General features: G+C 38.5%; 1 protein-coding gene across 1 annotated transcript in view; it reads left to right on the top strand.

Moving 5' to 3' along the window:
- The window catches only part of WDFY1 (WD repeat and FYVE domain containing 1), a 172046-nt gene that overhangs the window by 15431 nt on the left and 128805 nt on the right, over window positions 1–27810 (top strand). Inside the window, exons 3-5 of the mRNA XM_053709957.1 lie at window positions 4006–4079; window positions 4748–4802; window positions 4889–5039. Coding sequence (XP_053565932.1) covers window positions 4006–4079; window positions 4748–4802; window positions 4889–5039 — 280 coding nt within the window. The remainder of the gene's footprint in view (window positions 1–4005; window positions 4080–4747; window positions 4803–4888; window positions 5040–27810) is intronic.

Consider the following 27810-nt stretch of genomic DNA (forward strand, 5'->3'; position numbering starts at 1 on the left):
AACAGAAGCCTGATCCTTCCCCTAAAGGAACAGTTTCTGTTTGGAAACCATCTCCAGTCTGGAATAAATCCAAGCCTTTTAGAAAGCAAAAGCCAGCTCCCAAGTCCACATGAAGGTGCGGCCCTCATTCCAGCACAGCTGGTAGGGGGCAGATTACGATTTTTCAAAGAAATTTGGATCAATTCGATTCACAGTCTTTGGATTCAGAACATTGTTTCACAAGGGTACAGAATAGGTTTCAAAGTAAGGCCTCCTGCAAGAAGATTTTTTCTTTCTCGCATTCCAATAAACCCAGTGAAGGCTCAAGCATTTCTGAAATGTATTTCAGATCTAGAGTTGGCTGGAGTAATTGTGCCAGTTCCAGTTCTGGAACAGGGTCTGGGGTTTTACTCCAATCTATTCATTGTACCAAAGAAGAAGAATTCCTTCAGACCAGTTCTGGATTTAAAAATATTGAATCGTTATGTAAGGATACCAACATTCAAAATGGTAACTATAAGGACTATTCTGCCTTTTGTTCAGCAAGGGCATTATATGTCCACAATAGATTTACAGGATGCATATCTGCATATTCCGATTCATCCAGATCACTATCAGTTTCTGAGATTCTCTTTTCTAGACAAGCATTACCAGTTTGTGGCTCTGCCGTTCGGCCTAGCAACAGCTCCAAGGATTTTTTCAAAGGTTCTCGGTGCCCTGCTATCTGTAATCAGAGAACAGGGTATTGTGGTATTTCCTTATTTGGACGATATCTTGGTACTTGCTCAGTCTTCACATTTAGCAGAATTCCATACGAATCGACTTGTGTCATTTCTTCAAGAACATGGTTGGAGGATCAATTTACCAAGAGTTCATTGATTCCTCAGACAAGGGTAACCTTTTTAGGTTTCCAAATAGATTCAGTGTCCATGACTTTGTCTCTGACGGACAAGAGACGTCTGAAATTGGTTTCAGCTTGTCGAAACCTTCAGTCTCAATCATTCACTTCGCTAGCCTTATGCATGGAAATTCTAGGTCTTATGACTGCTGCATCGGACGCGATCCCCTTTGCTCGTTTTCACATGCGACCTCTTCAGCTTTGTATGCTGAACCAGTGATGCAGGGATTATACAAAGATATCACAGTTAATATCCTTAAATCCGATTGTACGACACTCTCTGACGTGGTGGACAGATCACCATCGTTTAGTTCAAGGGGCTTCTTTTGTTCTCCCAACCTGGACTGTGATCTCAACAGATGCGAGTCTGACAGGTTGGGGAGCTGTATGGGGGTCTCTGACAGCGCAGGGGGTTTGGGAATCTCAGGAGGCGAGATTACCCATCAACATTTTGGAACTCCGTGCGATTTTCAGAGCTCTTCAGTCATGGCCTCTTCTGAAGAGAGAATCGTTCATTTGTTTTCAGACGGACAATGTCACGACCGTGGCATATGTCAATCATCAAGGGGGGACTCACAGTCCTCTGGCTATGAAAGAAGTATCTCGGATACTTGCTTGGGCGGAATCCAGCTCCTGTCTAATTTCTGCGGTTCACATCCCAGGTGTAGACAATTGGGAAGCGGATTATCTCAGTCGCCAGACGTTACATCCGGGCGAATGGTCTCTTCACCCAGAGATGTTTCTTCAGATTGTTCAAATCTGGGGTCTTCCAGAAATAGATCTGATGGCCTCTCATCTAAACAAGAAACTTCCCAGGTATCTGTCCAGATCCAGGGATCCTCAGGCGGAGGCAGTGGATGCATTGTCACTTCCTTGGAAGTATCATCCTGCCTATATCTTTCCGCCTCTGGTTCTTCTTCCAAGAGTGATCTCAAAGATTCTAAAAGAGCGTTCGTTTGTTCTGCTGGTGGCTCCAGCATGGCCTCACAGGTTTTGGTATGCGGATCTTGTTCGGATGGCTACTTGCCAACCTTGGACTCTTCCGTTAAGACCAGACCTTCTATCTCAAGGTCCTTTTTTCCATCAGGATCTCAAATCATTACATTTGAAGGTATGGAGATTGAACGCTTGATTCTCAGTCATAGAGGTTTCTCTGACTCCGTAATTAATACTATGTTACAGGCTCGTAAATCTGTGTCTAGGAAGATATATTATCGAGTCTGGAAGACTTACATTTCTTGGTGCTCTTCTCATCAATTTTCCTGGCATTCTTTTAGAATTCCTAGAATTTTACAATTTCTTCAGGATGGTCTGGATAAGGGTTTGTCTGCAAGTTCTTTGAAAGGACAAATTTCTGCTCTTTCTGTGTTGTTTCACAAAATGATTGCTAATCTTCCTGATATTCATTGCTTTGTACAGGCTTTGGTTCGTATAAAACCTGTCATTAAGTCAATCTCCCCTCCTTGGAGTTTGAATTTGGTTTTGGGGGCTTTACAAGCTCCTCCGTTTGAACCTATGCATTCTCTGGACATTAAATTACTTTCTTGGAAAGTTCTGTTCCTTTTGGCCATCTCTTCTGCTAGAAGAGTTTCTGAATTATCTGCTCTTTCTTGTGAGTCTCCTTTTCTGATTTTTCATCAGGATAAGGCGGTGTTGCGGACTTCATTTAAATTTTTACCTAAAGTTGTGAACTCTAACAACATTAGTAGAGAAATTGTGGTTCCTTCATTGTGTCCTAATCCTAAGAATTCTAAGGAAAGATCGTTGCATTCTTTGGATGTAGTTAGAGCTTTGAAATATTATGTTGAAGCTACTAAAGGTTTCCGAAAGACTTCTAGTCTATTTGTTATCTTTTCCGGTTCCAGGAAAGGTCAGAAGGCCTCTGCCATTTCTTTGGCATCTTGGTTAAAATCTTTGATTCATCATGCTTATGTCGAGTCGGGTAGAACTCCGCCTCAAAGGATTACAGCTCATTCTACTAGGTCAGTTTCTACTTCCTGGGCGTTTAGGAATGAAGCTTCGGTTGATCAGATTTGCAAAGCAGCCACTTGGTCTTCTTTGCATACTTTTACTAAATTCTACCATTTTGATGTGTTTTCTTCTTCTGAAGCAGTTTTTGGTAGAAAAGTACTTCAGGCAGCTGTTTCAGTTTGATTCTTCTGCTTATAATTTCAGTTTTTTTCATTATAAGATTAAAACTTTATTTTGGGGTGTGGATTATTTTTTCAGCGGAATTGGCTGTCTTTATTTTATCCCTCCCTCTCTAGTGACTCTTGCGTGGAAGTTCCACATCTTGGGTATTTATTATCCCATACGTCACTAGCTCATGGACTCTTGCTAATTACATGAAAGAAAACCTAATTTATGTAAGAACTTACCTGATAAATTCATTTCTTTCATATTAGCAAGAGTCCATGAGGCCCACCCTTTTTTGTGGTGGTTATGATTTTTTTGTATAAAGCACAATTATTCCAATTCCTTATTTTTTATGCTTTCGCACTTTTTTCTTATCACCCCACTTCTTGGCTATTCGTTAAACTGATTTGTGGGTGTGGTGAGGGGTTTATTTATAGGCATTTTGAGGTTTGGGAAACTTTGCCCCTCCTGGTAGGAATGTATATCCCATACGTCACTAGCTCATGGACTCTTGCCAATATGAAAGAAATTAATTTATCAGGTAAGTTCTTACATAAATTATGTTTTTATATGATCAGAGTATGGATATGTAAGTTAAGTTCTTTGAATACCAATTCTCCATCCAGCTCTCTTAAGCTTCCCTTCCTGGCACTTTTGAGTTTCCAGGGCATGTGTGTGGTAATGTCACTGGCATCCCTGGATTCTCCAGTTAATTCCAGAGCCCTAGACCTCCAAGGATGCAGGCTAAGTGCGTGGTGGTGGTGGGGCAATGAGCCCTGAAAGCGTCCCGTCCCACCCCTGGACGATGACACATGTTGTTCAGCTGCGCAAAATACATTGTGCGGATAACAACCACCTGTTATCATTCACACTTAAGGGGTTAAAAAGTTTAGTTTTGTGTGGCCCTGTAAGTGAAAGTATTTAGCAGGAAGAATTTTTTATTGTTACGTGTGAGCAATAAATTCTATGACTTTTGATGTCTTTCATTCAAGCACCCTGCACGGCACTCAGGTACGATCACGAAAGCAGAAAGATATTTCTAGGGCAGGATAATGGAGCCATTGTGGTGAGTTCAGTTGTTTTACACTCTCAACCTATATGCAATATACATATTTGCTTATTTTGTGTATGCTCTAGGTAATTTAAACTTTTTGTGGATTCAAGAGTTTCTTGCAGAATGTGCAGTTATTTTTAAAGGGGCAAGCATGGGAAATTAAATACTGCCGCTCATGGTCAAAGAGCAACTAATTGGTCACATTGCAGATATTTACTATTCCAAATTACATGACCATATATAGATACGAGCATGGATTAAAGTACTAAGAGTTTAACTATAAAAAGAAATTATATGTATGGAATGAGAAGAGCCTAGATGTGAAACATCACTGGAGAATCTTTTTAAGGTAACCATTATACAAATGCAGAGAACAATAAAGTTTGCTCATTCAAAAAGTAAGAAATTAGATATTCCTTCTTGGTAAACTTGGCTTATAGTTTTGTTGTGCTAGTTTTCATTTTCTTCTCAAAAATGTTTTTTAGTTAACGCACTATAATCCATTTGGGTCTACCTACCTCTAAATTTGATTTGTTAGTCTCTCTTATTCATGTTTATGCATCTATGATAACAATAGGCAAAAATTATACCCACCGATTACTACTAGATAGCTCAAATATATTGCAGATTTTTACCAAGAATCTAGCTTTTCATGTTTTAATGTGTTATTTTATATTTAGGAGTTTCTCATCTCTGAAGACTTTAACAAAATTAACTTTGTGAAGACATACCCAGGTAATCAGTCCTAGTCCTTTTTATTTGTCTAATGTTCCATACCTCAGATACCATTTTAATAAAATATAATTTTTTTTCCTTTATAGCACATCAAAATCGGGTGACAGAAATAATCTTCTCTCCTGGACCTGAGTGGGTGATCAGCACAGGGCATGATAAATTTATCACCTGGATGTGCACTCAGAGTGGAGCCTTGGTAGGCCGACATAGCTTCACTTCCTGGGTTTCCTGTCTCCAGTATCCTTAATATGCAATGAGAAATATAATTAGCCCAAGGCAAACTTAGCAGCAGAATAGTAGAGATTGTTGCTGCAAACCCACTAATATTATAGTTTAAGTAAAAAGAAAGTGTAAAAATATTGCCACTTATTTATAAGGTTTTGCAGCCTTTACTGGGTAATTGAGCTCTATAAAGATTTACCACATTTTACCTAGGAAGGATGCCGGAGTATAAATGTTACATCCTGATGACTCATAATGCAGACAAACATTGCAATAAATAGCTTTGACTAACATAAGCTTATATGAGTTAGATTTTCCTATTTATTGAAAATTCTTGAAAGAATATGAGAAACTCTCGCACCTTTTGTCTGTACCCCCACTTAGAGTGCAAGCTCAGTAAAGAATAGGACCTTGTAATCTTACTGTCCCAGTATGCCTCCCATGTATAGTGCTGTGAAATCTTGGCACACTATACAATACAAAAAAAAATTATTAAAGGGATAATTTTACCCACACATTTTCTTTTTATTATTCAAATAGAGCATACCACTTAGTTTTTTTCCTTTTTGTTTGCTAGTGTTTCTACTCAAGTTTTTAGTAATTGTCTTGAAGCAGGTGGTTTATTGATATATTATGGAAATTGTGTATAGATTGTACCTAATTTGTCATTGGATGCGCCATCATTTATTTTAAGTTATAGTAGTTTGTATTCTCTTTGCATTGATCAAGCTTGATGTATCAAAAATCTTTAGTAAATTTTTTTTTCCCAATTTGCTTAAATTATCAAATTTTCTCTGTTCTTATGGTATTCTTTGTTAAAGGTGGTGTGCATGTGTCTGAAGAACTATAGGGCAGCCGCTTTGCAAAAATGCTTTTGAACGGTAGATTCAGCAGTAATACATAACATTGTTAAAAGTATTCTTGCAGAACTGCTGCCATATAGTGTTTTAGATATGTGCACGCTCCTGAGCCTACCTGCTTGCTTATCATAAAATTATACTTTGAGATCAAAGTCAATTTGATAATAAAAGTAAATTGAGTTTTTATAATTGTACTCTATCTGAATCATGAGAATATTTCTCCAACATTGGTGTGTCCGGTCCACGGCGTCATCCTTACTTGTGGGATATTCTCTTCCCCAACAGGAAATGGCAAAGAGTCCCAGCAAAGCTGGCCATATAGTCCCTCCTAGGCTCCGCCCACCCCAGTCATTCTCTTTGCCGTTGCACAGGCAACATCTCCACGGAGATGGTTAAGAGTTTTTTTGGTGTTTAAATGTAGTTTTTATTCTTCTATCAAGTGTTTGTTATTTTAAAATAGTGCTGGTATGTACTATTTACTCTGAAACAGAAAAGGATGAAGATTTCTGTTTGTGAGAGGAAGATGATTTTAGCAGACAGTAACTAAAATCTATATTCCACATAGGACTGTTGAGATGAAGTAACTTCAGTTGGGGGAAACAGCAGACTTTTCTGCTTAAGTTATGACTAGCCATATTTCTAACAAGACCATGTAATGCTGGAAGGCTGTCATTTCCCCTCATGGGGACCGGTAAGCCATTTTCTTAGTCAAACAAACAGAATAAAGGGCTTATTATGGGCTAAAAAACTGGTAGACATCCTTATGGGCTAAATCGATTGCTTTATTTGGGCATTTTATTCATATTTATGCTGACAATTTGCATTTATAAACTTTGGGAACGTTTATTAAACGGCAGGCACTGTGTTAGACACCTTTTCCAGTCAGGGGGCCTTCCTAGTTATAGACTGAGCCTCATTTTCGCGCCATTACTGCGCAGTTGTTTTTTGAGAGCAGGGCATGCAGATGCATGTGTGAGGATCTAAAAATTGCTGGAAAAGCTTCTAGAAGGCGTCAATTGGTATCGTATTCCCCTCTGGGCTTGGTTGGGTCTCAGCAAAGACTATAGCTGGGACTGTATAGGGGTTAAATTTATAAACGGCTCCGGTTCCGTTATTTTAAGGGTTAAAGCTCTGAAATTTGGTGTGCAATACTATTAATGCTTTAAGACACTGTGGTGAAATTTTGGTAATTTTTGAACAATTCCTTCATACTTTTTCACATATTCAGTAATAAAGTGTTTTCTGTTTAAAATTTAAAGAGACAGTAACGGTTTTGTTTTAAAACGTTTTTTGTGCTTTGTTGACAAGTTTAAGCCTGTTTAACATGTCTGTACCTTCAGATAAGCTATGTTCTATATGTATGAAAGCCAATGTGTCTCCCCATTTAAATTTATGTGATAATTGTGCCATAGCGTCCAAACAAAGTAAGGACAGTACTGCCACAGATAATGAAATTGCCCAAGATAATTCCTCAGATGAGGGGAGTAAACATGATACTACATCGTCTCCTACTGTGTCTACACCAGTTTTGCCCATGCAGGAGGCCCCTAGTACATCTAGTGCGCCAATGCTTATTACCATGCAACAATTAACGGCTGTAATGGATAACTCCATAGCAAATATTTTATCCAAAATGCCTACTTATCAGAGAAAGCGCGATTGCTCTGTTTTAAACACTGAAGAGCAGGAGGGCGCTGATGATAATTGTTCTGTCATACCCTCACACCAATCTGAAGGGGCCATGAGGGAGGTTTTGTCAGATGGAGAAATCTCAGATTCAGGAAAGATTTCTCAACAAGCTGAACCTGATGTTGTGACATTTAAATTTAAATTAGAACATCTCCGCGCACTGCTTAAGGAGGTGTTATCTACTCTGGATGATTGTGACAACTTGGTCATTCCAGAGAAATTATGCAAGATGGACAAGTTCCTAGAGGTTCCGGTGCACCCCGACGCTTTTCCTATACCCAAGCGGGTGGCGGACATAGTAAATAAGGAGTGGGAAAAGCCCGGCATACCTTTTGTTCCCCCCCCTATATTTAAGAAATTATTTCCTATGGTCGACCCCAGAAAGGACTTATGGCAGACAGTCCCTAAGGTCGAGGGGGCAGTTTCTACTCTAAACAAACGCACTACTATTCCTATCGAAGATAGTTGTGCTTTCAAAGATCCTATGGATAAAAAATTGGAAGGTTTGCTTAAAAAGATTTTTGTACAGCAAGGTTACCTTCTACAACCAATTTCGTGCATTGTTCCTGTCACTACAGCAGCGTGGTTCTGGTTCGAGGAACTAGAAAAGTCGCTCAGTAGAGAGACTCCATATGAGGAGGTTATGGACAGAGTTCACGCACTTAAATTGGCTAACTCTTTTATTTTAGATGCCGCTTTGCAATTAGCTAGATTAGCGGCGAAAAATTCAGGGTTTGCTATCGTGGCGCGCAGAGCGCTTTGGCTAAAGTCTTGGTCAGCGGATGTGTCATCCAAGACAAAATTGCTTAACATCCCTTTCAAAGGTAAAACTCTATTTGGACCAGAATTGAAAGAGATTATTTCAGACATCACTGGGGGAAAGGGCCACGCCCTTCCACAAGATAGGTCTTTCAAGGCTAAAAATAAGTCTAATTTTTGTTCCTTTCGCAATTTCAGGAACGGACCGGCCTCTAATTCTGCATCCTCTAAGCAAGAGGGTAATGCCTCACAACCCAAACCAGCCTGGAAACCGATGCAAGGCTGGAACAAGGGTAAGCAAGCCAAGAAGCCTGCCGCTGCTAACAAAACAGCATGAAGGAGTAGCCCCCGATCCGGGACCGGATCTAGTGGGGGGCAGACTCTCTCTCTTTGCTCAGGCTTGGGCAAGAGATGTTCAGGATCCCTGGGCGCTAGAAATAGTTTCTCAGGGTTATCTCCTGGAATTCAAGGAACTACCCCCAAGGGGAAGGTTCCACATGCCTCACTTATCCTCAAACCAAATAAAGAGACAGGCATTCTTACTTTGTGTAGAAGACCTGTTAAAGATGGGAGTGATACACCCAGTTCCAATAAAGGAACAAGGAATGGGATTTTATTCCAATCTGTTCGTAGTTCCCAAAAAAGAGGGAACTTTCAGACCAATTTTGGATTTGAAGATCCTAAACAAATTTCTCAGGGTACCATCGTTCAAGATGGAAACCATTCGAACGATTCTACCCACTATCCAGGAAAGTCAATTTATGACTACCGTGGATCTAAAGGATGCATACCTACATATTCCTATCCACAAAGAACATCATCAGTTCCTAAGGTTCGCTTTTTTGGACAAGCATTACCAGTTTGTGGCCCTCCCATTCGGGTTAGCCACTGCTCCAAGGATTTTCACAAAGGTGCTAGGGTCCCTTCTAGCGGTTCTAAGACCGAGGGGCATTGCAGTAGTACCTTACTTGGACGACATTCTAATACAAGCGTTGTCCCTGTCAAAAGCAAAGGCTCATACAGACATAGTTCTAGCCTTTCTCAGATCACACGGATGGAAGGTGAACATAGAAAAAAGTTCTGTCTCCGTCGTCAAGAGTTCCCTTCTTGGGACCAATAATAGATTCCTTAGAAGAGAGGTCAGAAAATCAAAACTTCTAAGCTCTTGTCAAGTGCTTCATTCTGTTCCTCGTCCTTCCATAGCGCAGTGCATGGAAGTAGTAGGGTTGATGGTTGCAACAATGGACATAGTTCCTTTTGCACGAATTCATCTAAGACCATTACAACAGTGCATGCTCAAACAGTGGAATGGGGACTATACAGACTTGTCTCCAATGATTCAAGTAGATCAGAAGACCAGAGATTCACTCCGTTGGTGGCTGACCCTGGACCATCTGTCCCAGGGAATGAGCTTCCGCAGACCAGAGTGGGTCATTGTCACGACCGACGCCAGTCTAGTGGGCTGGGGCGCGGTCTGGGTATCCCTAAAAGCTCAGGGTCTATGGTCTCGGGAAGAGTCTCTTCTCCCGATAAACATTCTGGAACTCAGAGCGATATTCAATGCTCTCAGGGCTTGGCCTCAACTAGCAAAGGCCAGATTCATAAGGTTCCAATCAGACAACATGACGACCGTTGCGTATATCAATCATCAGGGGGGAACAAGGAGTTCCCTGGCGATGAAAGAAGTGACCAAAATAATTCAATGGGCGGAGGATCACTCCTGCCACCTGTCTGCGATCCACATCCCAGGTGTGGAAAACTGGGAGGCGGATTTTCTGAGTCGTCAGACATTTCATCCGGGGGAGTGGGAACTCCATCCGGAGATCTTTACCCAAATATCTCAATTATGGGGCATTCCAGACATGGATCTGATGGCGTCTCGTCAGAACTTCAAGGTTCCTTGCTACGGGTCCAGATCCAGGGATCCCAAGGCGACTCTAGTAGATGCACTAGTAGCACCTTGGACCTTCAACCTAGCTTATGTATTTCCACCGTTTCCTCTCATTCCCAGGCTGGTAGCCAGGATCAATCAGGAGAGGGCCTCAATGATCTTGATAGCTCCTGCGTGGCCACGCAGGACTTGGTATGCAGACCTGGTGAATATGTCATCGGCTCCACCATGGAAGCTACCTTTGAGACAGGACCTTCTTGTTCAGGGTCCATTCGAACATCCAAATCTGGTCTCCCTCCAGCTGACGGCTTGGAGATTGAACGCTTGATTCTATCGAAGCGTGGGTTTTCAGATTCTGTGATAGATACTCTGGTTCAGGCCAGAAAACCGGTAACAAGAAAGATTTACCATAAAATATGGAAAAAATATATCTGTTGGTGTGAATCCAAAGGATTCCCATGGGATAAGATAAAAATTCCTAAGATTCTCTCCTTTCTACAAGAAGGTTTGGAGAGAGGATTATCTGCAAGTTCTCTAAAGGGAAAGATCTCTGCTTTATCTGTCTTACTACACAAAAGACTGGCAGCTGTGCCAGATGTTCAAGCATTTGTTCAGGCTCTCGTTAGGATCAAGCCTGTTTACAGACCTTTGACTCCCCCCTGGAGTCTAAATCTAGTTCTTTCAGTTCTTCAAGGGGTTCCGTTTGAACCTTTACATTCCAAAGATATTAAGTTACTATCTTGGAAAGTTTTGTTTTTGGTTGCAATTTCTTCTGCTAGAAGAGTTTCAGAGTTATCTGCTCTGCAGTGTTCTCCGCCCTATCTGGTGTTCCATGCAGATAAGGTGGTTTTGCGTACTAAGCCTGGTTTTCTTCCTAAGGTTGTTTCTAACAAAAATATTAACCAGGAGATAGTTGTACCTTCTTTGTGTCCGAATCCAGTTTCAAAGAAGGAACGTTTGTTACACAATTTGGACGTAGTCCGTGCTCTAAAATTCTATTTAGAGGCTACAAAAGATTTCAGACAAACATCTTCCTTGTTTGTTGTTTATTCTGGTAAAAGGAGAGGTCAAAAAGCGACTTCTACCTCTCTTTCCTTTTGGCTTAAAAGCATCATCCGATTGGCTTATGAGACTGCCGGACGGCAGCCTCCTGAAAGAATCACAGCTCACTCCACTAGGGCTGTGGCTTCCACATGGGCCTTCAAGAACGAGGCTTCTGTTGACCAGATATGTAAGGCAGCGACTTGGTCTTCACTGCACACTTTTGCCAAATTTTACAAATTTGATACTTTTGCTTCTTCGGAGGCTATTTTTGGGAGAAAGGTTTTGCAAGCTGTGGTGCCTTCCGTTTAGGTAACCTGATTTGCTCCCTCCCTTCATCCGTGTCCTAAAGCTTTGGTATTGGTTCCCACAAGTAAGGATGACACCGTGGACCGGACACACCAATGTTGGAGAAAACAGAATTTATGCTTACCTGATAAATTACTTTCTCCAACGGTGTGTCCGGTCCACGGCCCGCCCTGTTTTTTTAATCAGGTCTGATGAATTATTTTCTCTAACTACAGTCACCACGGTACCATATGGTTTCTCCTATATATATTTCCTCCTGTCCGTCGGTCGAATGACTGGGGTGGGCGGAGCCTAGGAGGGGCTATATGGCCAGCTTTGCTGGGACTCTTTGCCATTTCCTGTTGGGGAAGAGAATATCCCACAAGTAAGGATGACGCCGTGGACCGGACACACCGTTGGAGAAAGTAATTTATCAGGTAAGCATAAATTCTGTTTTTTTTTTTTATATCATCTCTTTAAAATAACAACTTAAAGGGATGTTCAGCACTAAATATGTTCTAGAGATAATGATGTATTCAAATAAAAGATTAGCCTTAGAATAATATGTAGATGTGTTATTTACAATTTTATTTGTTGTTTAAATATTGAAAATATAATTGTAAAGGTTTAGTTTCTATAATGTACTCTAGTAATGGATGCCACTATGTTTGAGCTCTGTGAAATCCCTTTTAGATTATCCTATGTTCCGCACAGCCTTGTATGGACAGTCTTTTATTGCTTGTTTTTATATTTGTCCCTAATTATCTTCAGTCAAAGTTAGTTCTATTTTGCATTATAGAGGTAAGCTTCACCTTTAAAAAGTGTCTCCCTCAAATACAATAAAAAATATCTCTAAAGGTTGTCTAAAAGAGAAGCGCTTTAAGGTAATACCTATACTAAACCTGGAATCTCAGGGTTTAAATTATAAGTGGAAATAACCTCACTATTATATGTATGAACCTCCTATGGTATCTTAACAACACTAAAACACACTAAAAGCTAAATATAGCTTTACATATTTTACATGAAAACATAATATATTAATACAAAGATTTCCTATTATAAAAGAGTCCTTTGCCGTTAACTAGATGAAAATATGTAAAATCATATTTATGCAATAATCATATTTAATAAAGGTTTTAACTATGTATTTACTGTAAATATTTGACATTCCAATGTTCTGCAAATAGCAGAATATGTTCCAAGTGTGTGTGTATATATATATATATATATATACATACATACATACATACATACATACATACATACATACATACATACATACATACATACATACACACACACACACAACAGTTCAAGTATGAGGGCACTCACAGGACTTCATTTATCACAGTTTATTCAACAATTTATTCATAGTCCATTATTCTTCATTAGATAAGATAGTCAACATTTCGGCTTATGACTCAAGCCTTTTTCAAAACAATCTATGATACAAACATTTATATTACAATGTTGTATAAATCTGTAAAAGCAACATTTGTGTACAATTTACCACTATTACAATATATACATATAATAACTTAACACCATGCTATAAATCCGCTATAGTGAAAATCTAGTGATCCCTCATACTAAGCATATAGAGGGAAAGAAATTTACCTTTTTAAAACATATTTGTGACATTAGCATTTATAAAACTCATTATGGTCATTTCCGTAGTGTCTCATTTGGGTTTGAGGTAACAAAGTAATTTATGGTCACAGTATGTACTAGCCGAAATACATAATGCAAAACCGCTAGCGGATATTTTACATTAGTTTTTACATACCTCAAGTTAGAAACAAGTGCTCAGCGTGTGTATCGCCATTGTAGAGCTGCTTGTTTGTGAAGAGACGGCTGCGTTACTTTAAACTAACCGATTTACTCCCATTGGTCAGCGTCATATGACTCATCAAGGGGAGCGGACTTGTGACGAGTAAATATTTGTAACGTATTTATCACTAGAAGCACATCATACTACAGGAAGTCTATTAATTAATTGTTACATTTATAATTTTATGGTTTTATGAGTAACAGCAAATATAGAGAAACCACGGAACAATTCTCAAATGCATTGAACTGAGTTTATCTATATATACTCACAACATTCTCATGCAGTTTAACTATTACACATTATGTACAATATGCTGAGTTAAAGATTATTTATATAGCAATTCGGTATCATCAAACTATCAGATTCTATTGGTGTACATTCAAATATCAATTCTCAATTTTCAGAGTCTTCATTTAGTATTAGCTAAATGTTAGGCTGTACAAACTATACATTTTTGAATACAAAGTCTATGTTCATAAATTATACATTAAGGCTTAGAAAAACAATGAGTAGTCAATATTTGTATTTAAGCCCCTGGGAAATAAAGTACCTAATCTATATATCCATTGTGTCTCTCTTTTGAGGAGCTCCTCATTCCTGTTACGCCCTCTTTTAAGGGGGGGGGGGGTATTCTATCTATTACCACTGCTCGTAACATAGCCACTGCATGAGTATAATTGTGTACCACTGCTTTATATATATATATATATATATATATATATATATATATATATATATATATATATATATATATATATATACATACATACATACATACATCTAAGAAATGCAGTTCAGTAGTACTGTGTTCCATTTTAAACTGTACATTTGGTTCATTCATGTTAAGTTGGGAAAACCATTGTTGGAGTTCTGACTGGTAACCTCCCCATACCAAAAACACATCATCTATGTACCTACGATATTGTAGGATGTTCTGATTAGGTGTGTCATACACATATCTATTTTCGTACCATGCCATAAAAAAATTGGCATATGATGGGGCCATAGGAGACCCCATCGCTGTACCAACCAGTTGGAGAAAAAACATATCATCAAATTTAAAATAGTTATGTGTAAGACACGTCAGGAGAAGATCCAATATAAACAGCTTCTATACCCAAATCATGGGGAATAATTGTGTATAAGCTGGTTACATCCAGACTTACTAACATTACATGTTCAGGGTATACATTATTATTAAGTAGTTTAAGAAGACTAATAGAGTCCAATAGATATGATTTAGTTTTTTTGACGGTATTCTGTAAGTGAAAATCTATATATTGGGCCACACCTTGATAGAGTGAGCCTATAGCTGACACAATTGGCCACCCTGGCGATCTGTTTAGATTTTTATGTATCTTCGGAACTGTATATATGGTAGGGTATTTAGGAAAATCATTAATGAGAAATGTATAAATCGTCTCATCAATAAATCCCTGTTGTAAGGCTGTCACTAGTGCTGTATCTAGTAGACATTTATACTCCCTTGTTGGATTCCTTGTTAGTTTTTTTTACGTCACTGTATCATTGAGTTGTTCCAATAGTTCAGTTCTATAATACTCCCGATCTAAGATAACTATGGCCTCACCCTTATCCGCAGGGCGGATGACTATAGTGGTATTCTCCTTAAGTTTCTGTAGAGCTTTCCATTCTTGCCTATTTATATTTATTTTCTCTAAACCTCCGTTTGCTGATTTAAAATTGTTCTACTACAAATAGACATATATGTCTTAATTGTAGGGTGCATGGTATTTGGTTCAAATTTAGACTTATTTTTGTCATGATAAGGGGTGTGTTCTTAAAGTGATCTTTTAGTTTGAGTTGACGTTGGAACCTATTTAAGTCAACTTGGTGTGAAAACTCGTCATACTAGGGTGTAGGAACATAGCTCAAACCTTTATTTAAAAGTCTAATTTGTTGAGCATTAAGTGTTGTACTGCTAAGGTTAACTATTGCATTAACCTTCTTTCCCTCCATATGCTTAGTATGAGTGATCACTAGATTTTCACTATAGTGGGTTTATAGCATGGTGTTAAGGTATTATATGTATATATTGTAATAGTGGTAAATTGTACACAAATGTTGCTTTTAGATATTTATACAATATTGTAATATAAATGTTTGTATCATAGATTGTCTTGAAAAAGGCTTGAGTCATAAACCGAAACGTCGACTTTCTTATCTAATGAAGAATGGGTTATGAATAAATTGTTGAATAAACTGTGATAAATGAAATCCTGTGAGTGCCCTCATACTTGAACTGTTTTGTTGATATTGATTGGAGGAGACACCCGGATTACAACTAACGTATGATGTTGGTAGTGAGTGCATGAACGAGAGTGTATATGTGTGTGTGTGTGTATGTATGTATATATAAACAAGTTAACGTCCAGCACCAATTCTGTCCTCGGTAAGGGTGCAAGCAGCCGCTGTCTCACCTTGACAGATATTAATATGCAAAATAGAAATGACTGCAGCACTCCAAGTTGTTTTTTTATAACATTTTTATTACAAGCAGTGAAATACAGGCGACGTTTCGGGCTTCTGCCCTTTCTCAAGCCAAGTGATTAGTACATAATCCAACTCCACCTTTTATAGGCAGTCCATGTGACACAACACAGGTGTGAATAATTACAATTGTGATAATACATATTCTTTCAACAGAATAAAAATAATCAATAAACAGTGATTTTGTTTCATAATCATGACTATGCATTTTTTATACAAAAAAACCTTGTGATTTTCAACTTATGTAATTCTTTAAACACCTTCTTATTGTTAAATATTTAGTGTTACTATGAGGAAAATATAAAATGACCTTAACAGTTCATTATCTTATCTGTGAATTATGTGAGATACTTTCATGTTAGTGATTTTTCATTACCATTCATTTATGCTATTTAAAAAAATCTTTATTTTATTAAAAACAGTAATCAAACTAACAACTAAATTCTAATCTTGCAAGATATGTTTTTTTCTCTGATGGATGTTAAACAGGGGAATGCATACACTCTAATATTATTTACTATATGTAAACCATAACAACAGCATTCGAAATAAAACCCTTATATTTTTTCCAAACAACCTATTTTTGTATTATGTTATTCAGCACATCTCTTTTTTCAAGTTGTTCTCTTTTCTTTATGTGAATCTTGATCTAAATCATAGAGAAAAAGTTTACAGTAAGTTATCACAATCAACTCATTATAGAAACAAGAACAGGTTATAGTCTTTATTTAAACCTTTAGGGTGCATACTTTCTAGTCTATTGATCCAAATAACCTCTCTCTGCTGTAGTTTTTTAACCCTATCCTGTCCCCTTCTCTGTATTGGAACATGTTCAAGGATTTGAAACCTTAACTGGTTAACATTATGGTTTTTCTCTTTAAAGTGTGCAGATACAGGTAAATCTGAGATGGCCTTACGTATGGTGTATTTGTGTTGTGTGAGTCTGTCTTTCATTTTTTGGGTAGTTTCCCCTATGTATATTAATCCACAGGGACATTTTAGAGAATATATGACATGATCCGTTTGACAAGTAAACAAACCATTAATCCTATATTTTTTACCCGTGTATGGGTGGACAACCTCACTGCCTTTAATCACACAGCTACAATGTGAACAATTATAACAGGGAAAAGTGCCTTTCTTTTTTGAAAATGACATTCTTGTCTTACTACTACCTATATCAGTTTTGATTAAATAGTCCTTTAAGTTTTTAGGTCTTTTGTATGATAGCAATGGAAAAGATTGAAATTCTTTTATATCCTGATAATTATTTTTTAAAATATGCCAATGTTTTTTGACAATACCAGATATCTGCTTACTATTGACATTGTATGTACTCACAAATGGAATTCTCTCCATCTGTTTGTTTTTCAATGTATTTTGTAAAAGTTGATTACGAGGGATTTGATTGACCTTTTTTAATTCATCATCTAATATTTTTATCGGGTAACCCCTTTGTTTAAATTTTTGTCCCATTTCAAGTAACCTTCTATTACATACATCTTCATCGCTCACTATTCGTTTAACACGAATGTATTGTGACTTCGGTAGAGATTTAATTGTATTTTCTGGATGACAACTTGTATATGATAGAAACGTATTTTTGTCAGTTTTTTTAACAAAAAGATCAGTTTTAAACTTATTTTCTTCTATTGCTACAGTCACATCCAGAAAATCAATACGTTTTCTATCATACTGCATTGTGAATTCAATATTAGCCGGGTTAGAATTAATTTGTTTAAGAAACACCTCGAGTATCTTCATTGCCTAACCATATCATAAATACATCGTCTATATAGCGCCACCACACGCAAGCATGCTGTTTAAACAGTTCATTAGAATAGATGAAATCATCTTCAAATGTGCCCATATATATGCCTGCGTATGGTGGCGCCATATTAGCACCCATAGCGGTGCCTCTCTTTTGCCGGTAGTACATGTCACCAAATAGAAAATAATTGTTGTTCAATACAAATGCCAATAAATCAATTATAAAATTAATTTGTGAACCTGTATATATTTGTTCCTTAACCAAGTATTGTTTCACTGATTGTACACCCCCTACATGGGGAGTACTTGTGTAAAGATTTTTAACATCTAAGGTGACTAGAATCGGGTTTTCTTGGCCATTTAATTTAATCTCATTAAGCCTATTGAGGAATTCAGTAGAATCCTCCAAATAAGATGATAGTTTGGACACTATTGGTTTAAGTATTTTATCTAGAAAAGTGGCTATATTTGACAAGACTGAATCAACGCTTGCCACAATGGGGCGTCCCGGTGGATTAATGAGGGACTTGTGAATTTTAGGAAGTATATATATCAGGGGAGTGATACATTCTTTCTTTAACAAATATTGACTTAGTTTCTGGTCAATAATACCTTTATCTAGGGCATTTTGGACAATAACTTTCAATTCATTTTGTATTGTTTTTAATGGATTATTTTCAAGCTTTTCATATACCTCGGTGTCCCTTAATTGATTGTTTATTTCTTCTATGTATTTTGTTTTATCCATGATTATAATTGCCCCGCCCTTATCCGCTTTTTTAATAATTATATCAGGGTTATTTATAATTTTATTAAGGGATTGTTTCTCCTCAACTGTTAAATTGTACTTCATTTGTATCCCCTTATGTACTCTGATATTATATTTAAGTTTTTCTATATCCTTATTTACCAATGTGATATACGTTTCAATAGGATGATAATTTGTAGGCGGAATAAAGCTAGACTTAGCAGTTAAATCAAAATCTGAGAATTTCAAACAATCAACATTAACAGTATTTAAATTTACAGCGTTATACGGTATTTTAGAAAAGTGAGCTTTAAGACGCAATTGTCTAAAGAATCTATATAGCTCAATGTCCAAGTCCATACAATTAATGGTGTTACTAGGGCAAAAGCCCAAACCCTTATTAAGTAAGTTCAATTCCCCTTCGGTGAACGGTACCTGTGATATGTTAATCACTAAATCATTTACCGTTTCACCCGACGTCCTTTCGGTGGCCGACTTGCGTTGCCTCTGGTATTTTCGGCCGCCCCTCCGCCTCCGTCTTGGCCCGGTACCTGTAGGGAAAAAGAAGGAGAGGGAGACTGGAACTGGGAGATAGTCCCCACTGAGTTGTTTCGTGATGAATCGCTAGCCTCAGATCGTGTTTGGCGTTCTCTTCCTCGACGACTCTGGCGTCTGACGTCACCTCTGGGCATTCGCGTCTCGCGGGACTCCCATCTGTACACGTGACCATACAGGTAATCGTCCGCATCTCTAGAGAACTTGATTCTTTTCTTTTCTTCATTGCCTTTTCTAAATTCATCCAATTTTGTATCCAAGTCAGCCTTCAAGGTATTGAAATCAGTGGTGGACAATTTTTCCTGTAAACTGACCTCCAATGCTTGTATCTTCTGTTGGTTCGTTTGTATCTCTTTTTGTATACGTTGTATCGTCAGAATCATAAGATCAAAGGAACACTTGTTAAGAATCTTTTCAAAGGTTGAACAGTATTCTTTGTCTTCCATAAAGAGTGTCGGTCTTAATGACACTCTCAGGCCTCTTGGGATTCGGCGCAACTTGTAATATTCAGCAAGAGTAGAGGAATGTAATTCCCAATTCACCTCTTTCTTTTTTTCACGTTCCCACTGTTTAGAACATAGGTCTGTATCTGGGATAGCCAGAAAGTCCCGTGGGCCTCTTACAAGAGTGGCAATAGCTGCAGCCTCCACATCAGAGAACGTAAACACATCTTGTTGAATCTCCATAGCTTGTATATAGAATAATTTTGTTAAGAATTGTGCTATTGACTGGTGAATAGGTTATACAAACAAGTTAACGTCCAGCACCAATTCTGTCCTCGGTAAGGGTGCAAGCAGCCGCTGTCTCACCTTGACAGATATTAATATGCAAAATAGAAATGGCTGCAGCACTCCAAGTTGTTTTTTTATAACATTTTTATTACAAGCAGTGAAATACAGGCGACGTTTCGGGCTTCTGCCCTTTCTCAAGCCAAGTGATTAGTACATAATCCAACTCCACCTTTTATAGGCAGTCCATGTGACACAACACAGGTGTGAATAATTACAATTGTGATAATACATATTCTTTCAACAGAATAAAAATAATCAATAAACAGTGTATGTATATATATATATATAAGTCCATATCAGGTGCACTCACTAATCCAGATGACAATCACCGGGGTGCTGCATAATGTAGTATACACGCAATCGTTCTATGCCTCCAAGAATAGACGCACTCACCGGATTTTCAATACAAAAACGTCTCTTTATTCCATCAGTCTAAAAAAAACATTCCCAAACCTTTCAGTATCGTGCTGGTACCTTTTTGTCAATGGGTCTTTACAGTGTATAAAACTTTCCGTTTTATACACTGTGAAGATCCATTGACAAAGGTACCAGCACGGTTCCGAAATGTTTGTGAATGTTATTTTAGGCTGATGGAATAAAGAGACATTTTTGTATTGAAAATCCGGTGAGTGAAGCGTCTATTCTTGGAGGGATAGAAAGATTGTGTGTGTGTGTATGAAAAGGGCACTCGCTGGAAATAGTATAAAACGTAACATTTAATAAATTACATTAAAAAGCATAACGTTTCGGGAACATTACGTCCCCTTTGTCAAATGCATGATACAGCCATGAAATAAATACAAAGCGGTATATCAAACATAACCCATCACCTTAAATAGCCATGCATGTAGTCTCCATATAACGCCGAGCCTCATTTGCGGCCCATGTGCAGTGTCGGAGGGCAGTGACGTCATCAGCGTGCATCACGCCTAGACGTGTAATCGTAGGGGAACTTAGGGGAGAACTGTCAGTGAGATCCCACCAATAGAAAGAGAGATCGGTCTCCTTTCAGAACAAAGTAAATAAACAACTATTAGAACAATGTTTGCACCATGTCATCACAAACTACATGACAGGAAATACCTTAAACACAAAATAGAGTGAGACACTGCACGGAGATAACATAACATAAAAATTTAAAAACCTTAAAATGTGTATATATATTATTTAGCATTTAACCTTTTGGAGGACAGCTATATATGTGTGAATGAAAGAAAGGGTGCAATATTAGCTATGTGAGTTCCATTGTTGATAACAAGGGAGATGACAACATTATAAGAAATGCTTATTCTTTTGTGTCATTGTATACATATACACCTATTAACCATTCATACATCCAAGAATATGGTAGAAGCCCCGATATCTGAGGACTTAGACATTCAAAAGTTAAACTCTTTTTATATAAACAGGGACATGAACCAAAGTATAAACGGTGTCTATATATATATATATATATATATATATATATATATATATATATATATATATATATATAATATGTGTGTGTGTGTAAGCCCTGCACTCGCTAGCAAGCTCTCAGCTAAGATTAAAAGCAAAAATGGAAAGGTTTAATCTGGCCCAAACTGTTTATTGACCAAAATGTGTCAGCAACTTTCTCTGCTTGAAGTAGGTAGTGAGCTCTTTCCCATACATCAGAACTAAGTTCCGATGTATACAAGCTGAGATCAATGATTTCAATAATGGGATCGGGTCAGGGTGTGTGTGTGTATGACGCTAGACATGCCCTCCGGCCCGCAATCCCATTTACTAAGCCACTATGGCTTCTGGACAGCCAAACAGCTAGGATGTTTCTTGCCGTCCTAACGTTGCTAACGTCCAGTGCAGTTAGGAGGGCATGGAACGTCCTAATGGCGGGAAAGGGTAAATTGAAACTAATTCAGCTGTGTCAGTTTTTTACTTGCTACTAAGTCTAATTGGCTGATAGGCATTTCCTTCTAATGCTCACTGGCTGACAGCTGCAATTAATGCTCATTGACTAATAGGCTCTTCCTGCTAGTGTTTGTTGAGCAGTAGTAGAAAGTAAAATAAGCCCTTGAGCAGTAAAAGGAAATGCACAACTGATACTAGTATATTAAAGGGGCAATGTACTTTATTTTCTCCCCTCTAATGTGTTCCCAGATATCTATTTTACCTACTTAAGTGTAATAAATTGTTTAAAAATAGCTCCTTCACCTTAATTTTCTCATTTGAAACAGCCTATTGTATCCCTATCCATACTGAACATTTCTGAAGTTAAAGGGCCATGATACCCAAATGTTGAAACACTTGAAAGTGCTGCAGCATAGCTGTAAAAATCTGACTAGAAAATATCATCTGAACATCTCTAATTAAAAAAGAAAGGTATTCAAACCCCATTGCAAATGACTTTAAGCAGGCAAAGGAGCGAGCTTCGTGCACATTAATGTTATTTCCCTATTCAGTTTAAGGAAGTTTACTATGGAATCTCATGAGTTAAGTCAAATCTAATGAGATCCCAGTAATAGAGTTCATGACCTCAGCACTGTTGATGCTGACTGGCTGCAGTTCATTTCTTCATTTTTTTTATTTATTTATTTATTTATTTTTTTTAACCTACAGCTGGACAGCAGCTGAAGTATAACTTTTTACACAGGACTTACTCTGCTGAGCCGAGGAAATTGTGAGGTAAAATATCTTCCTTTTTTACATAGAGATGCTCAGGTGATATTTTCCTGTCACCTTTTTACAGTTATACTGCATCAGTTTTAAGTGATTTAGCATATGAGTATTATGTCCCTTTAAAGGGACACTAAACCTAAAAATTTTCTTTAATGATTCAGGTAGAGAATACAATTTTGAACAATATTCCAATGTACTTCTATGTTTTGATTTGCTTCATTCTTTAGATATCCTTTGTTGAAGAAATAACAATGCACATGGATGAGTCAATCACACGAGGCATCTATGTGCAGCAACCAATGAGCAGCTACTGAGCCTATCTAGATATGCTTTTCAGCACAGGATATCAGGAGAATGAAGCAAATTAGATAATAGAAGTAAATTAGAAAGATGTTTAAAATTGAATATTCTTTCTAAATCATGAAAGAAATTTTTTGGGTTTCATGACCCTTTAATCCCCTTAGTGACCACAGCACTTTTCAATTTTCTTACCGTTTGGGACCAGGGCTATTTTTACATTTCTGCGGTGTTTGTGTTTAGTTTTAATTTTCCTCTTACACATTTACTGTACCCACACACATTATATACCGTTTTTCTCGCCATTAAATGGACTTTCTAAAGATACCATTATTTTCATCATCCTATAATAAATGGCCAAGTATGTTTGTCAGATGCAGTCATGCGCAGTAGAGACTGCACGTGACAAACATACCTGGCCGTTTGGATCCTGACACTCAGCACAAAGCAAGGCTGAAGCGGAGTGTCAGGGAGCATGGCTGACGGGAGCGCCGCGATGGGGGCTAGGCCGGGCGTCGTGAGGGGCGTAGCCAGGTGCGGCGAGGGGCATAGCTGGGCGGGTGTCGCCGCGATGGGGCGTGGCTGGGCGGGATGCCGTGATGGGGGTGTGGCCAGAGAGGCAAAGGCTTTCAATTAAGACAGAGCCAAAGAGGGGGGAGAGCGAGCCAAAGAGGGGGGAGGGAGAGAGAGCCAAAGAGAAGGGGGAAGAGAGAGCCAAAGAGAAGGGGGAAGAGAGAGCCAAAGAGAAGGGGGAAGAGAGAGCCAAAGAGAAGGGGGAAGAGAGAGCCAAAGAGAAGGGGGGAAGAGAGAGCCAAAGAGAAGGGGGGAAAGAGAGAGCCAAAGAGAAGGGGGGGAAGAGAGAGCCAAAGAGAAGGGGGGGAAGAGAGAGCCAAAGAGAAGGGGGGGGGAGAGAGAGCCAAAGAGAAGGGGGGAAGAGAGAGCCAAAGAGAAGGGGGGAAGAGAGAGCAAACGAGAGGGGGGAGAGAGCAAGGGGTGGGACCGCTGTACTGCAAAAAATGGCCTGTGTACACGGGCTTTAGGACTAGTATCTTATAATTTACTATAAAAAAATATAAAATATAATAAAAACATAAAGAAAAACACACTTTTCTTTCATGTAATTAGCAAGAGTCCATGAGCTAGTGACGTATGGGATATACATTCCTACCAGGAGGGGCAAAGTTTCCCAAACCTCAAAATGCCTATAAATACACCCCTCACCACACCCACAATTCAGTTTTACAAACTTTGCCTCCGATGGAGGTGGTGAAGTAAGTTTGTGCTAGATTCTACGTTGATATGCGCTCCGCAGCAAGTTGGAGCCCGGTTTTCCTCTCAGCGTGCAGTGAATGTCAGAGGGATGTGAGGAGAGTATTGCCTATTTGAATGCAGTGATCTCCTTCTAAGGGGTCTATTTCATAGGTTCTCTGTTATCGGTCGTAGAGATTCATCTCTTACCTCCCTTTTCAGATCGACGATATACTCTTATATATACCATTACCTCTGCTGATTCTCGTTTCAGTACTGGTTTGGCTATCTGCTATATGTAGATGAGTGTCCTGGGGTAAGTAAGTCTTATTTTCTGTGACACTCCAAGCTATGGTTGGGCACTTTGTTTATAAAGTTCTAAATATATGTATTCAAACATTTATTTGCCTTGACTCAGAATGTTCAACTTTCCTTATTTTCAGACAGTCAGTTTCATATTTGGGATAATGCATTTTGATTTGACCATTTTTTCTTACCTTAAAATTTGACTTTTTCCCTGTGGGCTGTTAGGCTCGCGGGGGCTGAAAATGCTTCATTTTATTGCGTCATTCTTGGCACGGACTTTTTTGGCGCAAAAATTCTATTTCCGTTTCCGGCGTCATACGTGTCGCCGGAAGTTGCGTCATTCTTTGACGTTATTTCGCGCCAAAAATGTCGGCGTTCCGGATGTGGCGTCATTTTTGGCGCCAAAAAGCATTTAGGCGCCAAATAATGTGGGCGTCTTATTTGGCGCGAAAAAATATGGGCGTCGCTTTTGTCTCCACATTATTTAAGTCTCATTTTTTATTGCTTCTGGTTGCTAGAAGCTTGTTCTTTGGCATTCTTTCCCATTCCTGAAACTGTCATTTAAGGAATTTGATCAATTTTGCTTTATATGTTGTTTTTTCTCTTACATATTGCAAGATGTCTCACGTTGCATCTGAGCCAGAAGATACTACAGGAAAATCGCTGTCAAGTGCTGAATCTACCAAAGCTAAGTGTATCTGCTGTAAACTTTTGGTAGCTATTTCTCCAGCTGTTGTTTGTATTGATTGTCATGACAAACTTGTTAAAGCAGATAATATTTCCTTTAGTAAAGTACCATTGCCTGTTGCAGTTCCCTCAACATCTAAGGTGCAGAATGTTCCTGATAATATAAGAGATTTTGTTTCTGAATCCATAAGAAGGCTATGTCTGTTATTTCTCCTTCTAGTAAACGTAAAAAATCTTTTAAAACTTCTCTCCCTACAGATGAATTTTTAAATGAACATCATCATTCTGATTCTGATGACTCCTCTGGTTCAGAGGATTCTGTCTCTGAGGTTGATGCTGATAAATCTTCATATTTATTTAAAATGGAATTTATTCGTTCTTTACTTAAAGAAGTTCTAATTGCTTTAGAAATAGAGGATTCTAGTCCTCTTGATACTAATTCTAAACGTTTAGATAAGGTATTTAAAGCTCCTGTGGTTATTCCAGAAGTTTTTCCTGTTCCTAATGCTATTTCTGCAGTAATTTCCAAAGAATGGGATAAATTGGGTAATTCATTTACTCCTTCTAAACGTTTTAAGCATTTATATCCTGTGCCGTCTGACAGATTAGAATTTTGGGACAAAATCCCTAAAGTTGATGGGGCTATTTCTACCCTTGCTAAACGTACTACTATTCCTACGTCAGATGGTACTTCGTTTAAGGATCCTCTAGATAGGAAAATTGAGTCCTTTCTAAGAAAAGCTTATCTGTGTTCAGGTAATCTTCTTAGACCTGCTATATCTTTGGCTGATGTTGCTGCAGCTTCAACTTTTTGGTTGGAAACTTTAGCGCAACAAGTAACACATCGTGATTCTCATGACATTATTATTCTTCTTCAGCATGCTAATAATTTTATCTGTGATGCCATTTTTGATATTATCAGAGTTGATGTCAGGTTTATGTCTCTAGCTATTTTAGCTAGAAGAGCTTTATGGCTTAAAACTTGGAATGCTGATATGGCTTCTAAATCAACTTTACTTTCTATTTCTTTTCAGGGTAACAAATTATTTGGTTCTCAGTTGGATTCCATCATTTCAACTGTTACTGGTGGGAAAGGAACTTTTTTACCACAGGATAAAAAATCTAAAGGTAAAAGTAGAGCTAATAATCGTTTTCGTTCCTTTCGTTTCAACAAAGAACAAAAGCCTGATCCTTCATCCTCAGGAGCAGTTTCAGTTTGGAAACCATCTCCAGTCTGGAATAAATCCAAGCCAGCTAGAAAGGCAAAGCCTGCTTCTAAGTCCACATGAAGGTGCGGCCCTCATTCCAGCTCAGCTGGTAGGGGGCAGGTTACGTTTTTTCAAGGAAATTTGGATCAATTCTGTTCACAATCTTTGGATTCAGAACATTGTTTCAGAAGGGTACAGAATTGGTTTCAAGATAAGACCTCCTGCAAAGAGATTTTTTCTTTCCCGTGTCCCAGTAAATCCAGTAAAAGCTCAAGCATTTCTGAAATGTGTTTCAGATCTAGAGTTGACTGGAGTAATTATGCCAGTTCCAGTTCAGGAACAGGGGATGGGGTTTTATTCAAATCTCTTCATTGTACCAAAGAAGGAGAATTCCTTCAGACCAGTTCTGGATCTAAAAATATTGAATCGTTATGTACGGATACCAACGTTCAAAATGGTAACTATAAGGACTATCTTGCCTTTTGTTCTGCAAGGGAATTATATGTCCACAATAGATTTACAGGATGCATATCTGCATATTCCGATTCATCCAGATCATTTTCAGTTCCTGAGATTCTCTTTTCTGGACAAGCATTACCAGTTTGTGGCTCTGCCGTTTGGCCTAGCTACAGCTCCAAGAATTTTTACAAAGGTTCTCGGTGCCCTTCTGTCTGTAATCAGAGAACAGGGTATTGTGGTATTTCCTTATTTGGACGATATCTTGGTACTTGCTCAGTCTTTACATTTAGCAGAATCTCATACGAATCGACTTGTGTTGTTTCTTCAAGATCATGGTTGGAGGATCAATTTACCAAAAAGTTCTTTGATTCCTCAGACAAGGGTAACCTTTCTGGGTTTCCAGATGGATTCAGTGTCCATGACTCTGTCTTTAACAGACAAGAGACGTCTAAAATTGATTGCAGCTTGTCGAAACCTTCAGTCACAATCATTCCCTTCGGTAGCCTTATGCATGGAAATTCTAGGTCTTATGACTGCTGCATCGGACGCGATCCCCTTTGTTCGTTTTCACATGCAACCTCTTCAGCTCTGTATGCTGAAGCAATGGTGCAAGGATTACACGAAGATATCTCAAACAATATCTTTAAAACCGATTGTTCGGCACTCTCTAACATGGTGGACAGATCACCATCGTTTAATTCAGGGGGTTTCTTTTGTGCTTCCGACCTGGACTGTAATTTCAACAGATGCAAGTCTCACGGGTTGGGGAGCTGTGTGGGGATCTCTGACGGCACAGGGAGTTTGGGAATCTCAGGAGGTGAGATTACCTATCAATATCTTGGAACTATGTGCAATTTTCAGAGCTCTTCAGTTTTGGCCTCTTCTGAAGAGAGAATCGTTCATTTGTTTTCAGACAGACAATGTCACAACTGTGGCATACATCAATCATCAAGGAGGGACTCACAGTCCTCTGGCTATGAAAGAAGTATCTCGAATTTTGGTTTGGGCGGAATCCAGCTCCTGTCTAATCTCTGCGGTTCATATCCCAGGTGTAGACAATTGGGAAGCGGATTATCTAAGTCGCCAAATGTTGCATCCGGGCGAATGGTCTCTTCACCCAGAGGTATTTCTTCAGATTGTTCAAATGTGGGAACTTCCAGAAATAGATCTGATGGCGTCCCATCTAAAC

This window comes from Bombina bombina, chromosome 4, assembly GCF_027579735.1.
Source record: "Bombina bombina isolate aBomBom1 chromosome 4, aBomBom1.pri, whole genome shotgun sequence".
In the NCBI taxonomy this organism is placed as follows: domain Eukaryota; kingdom Metazoa; phylum Chordata; class Amphibia; order Anura; family Bombinatoridae; genus Bombina; species Bombina bombina.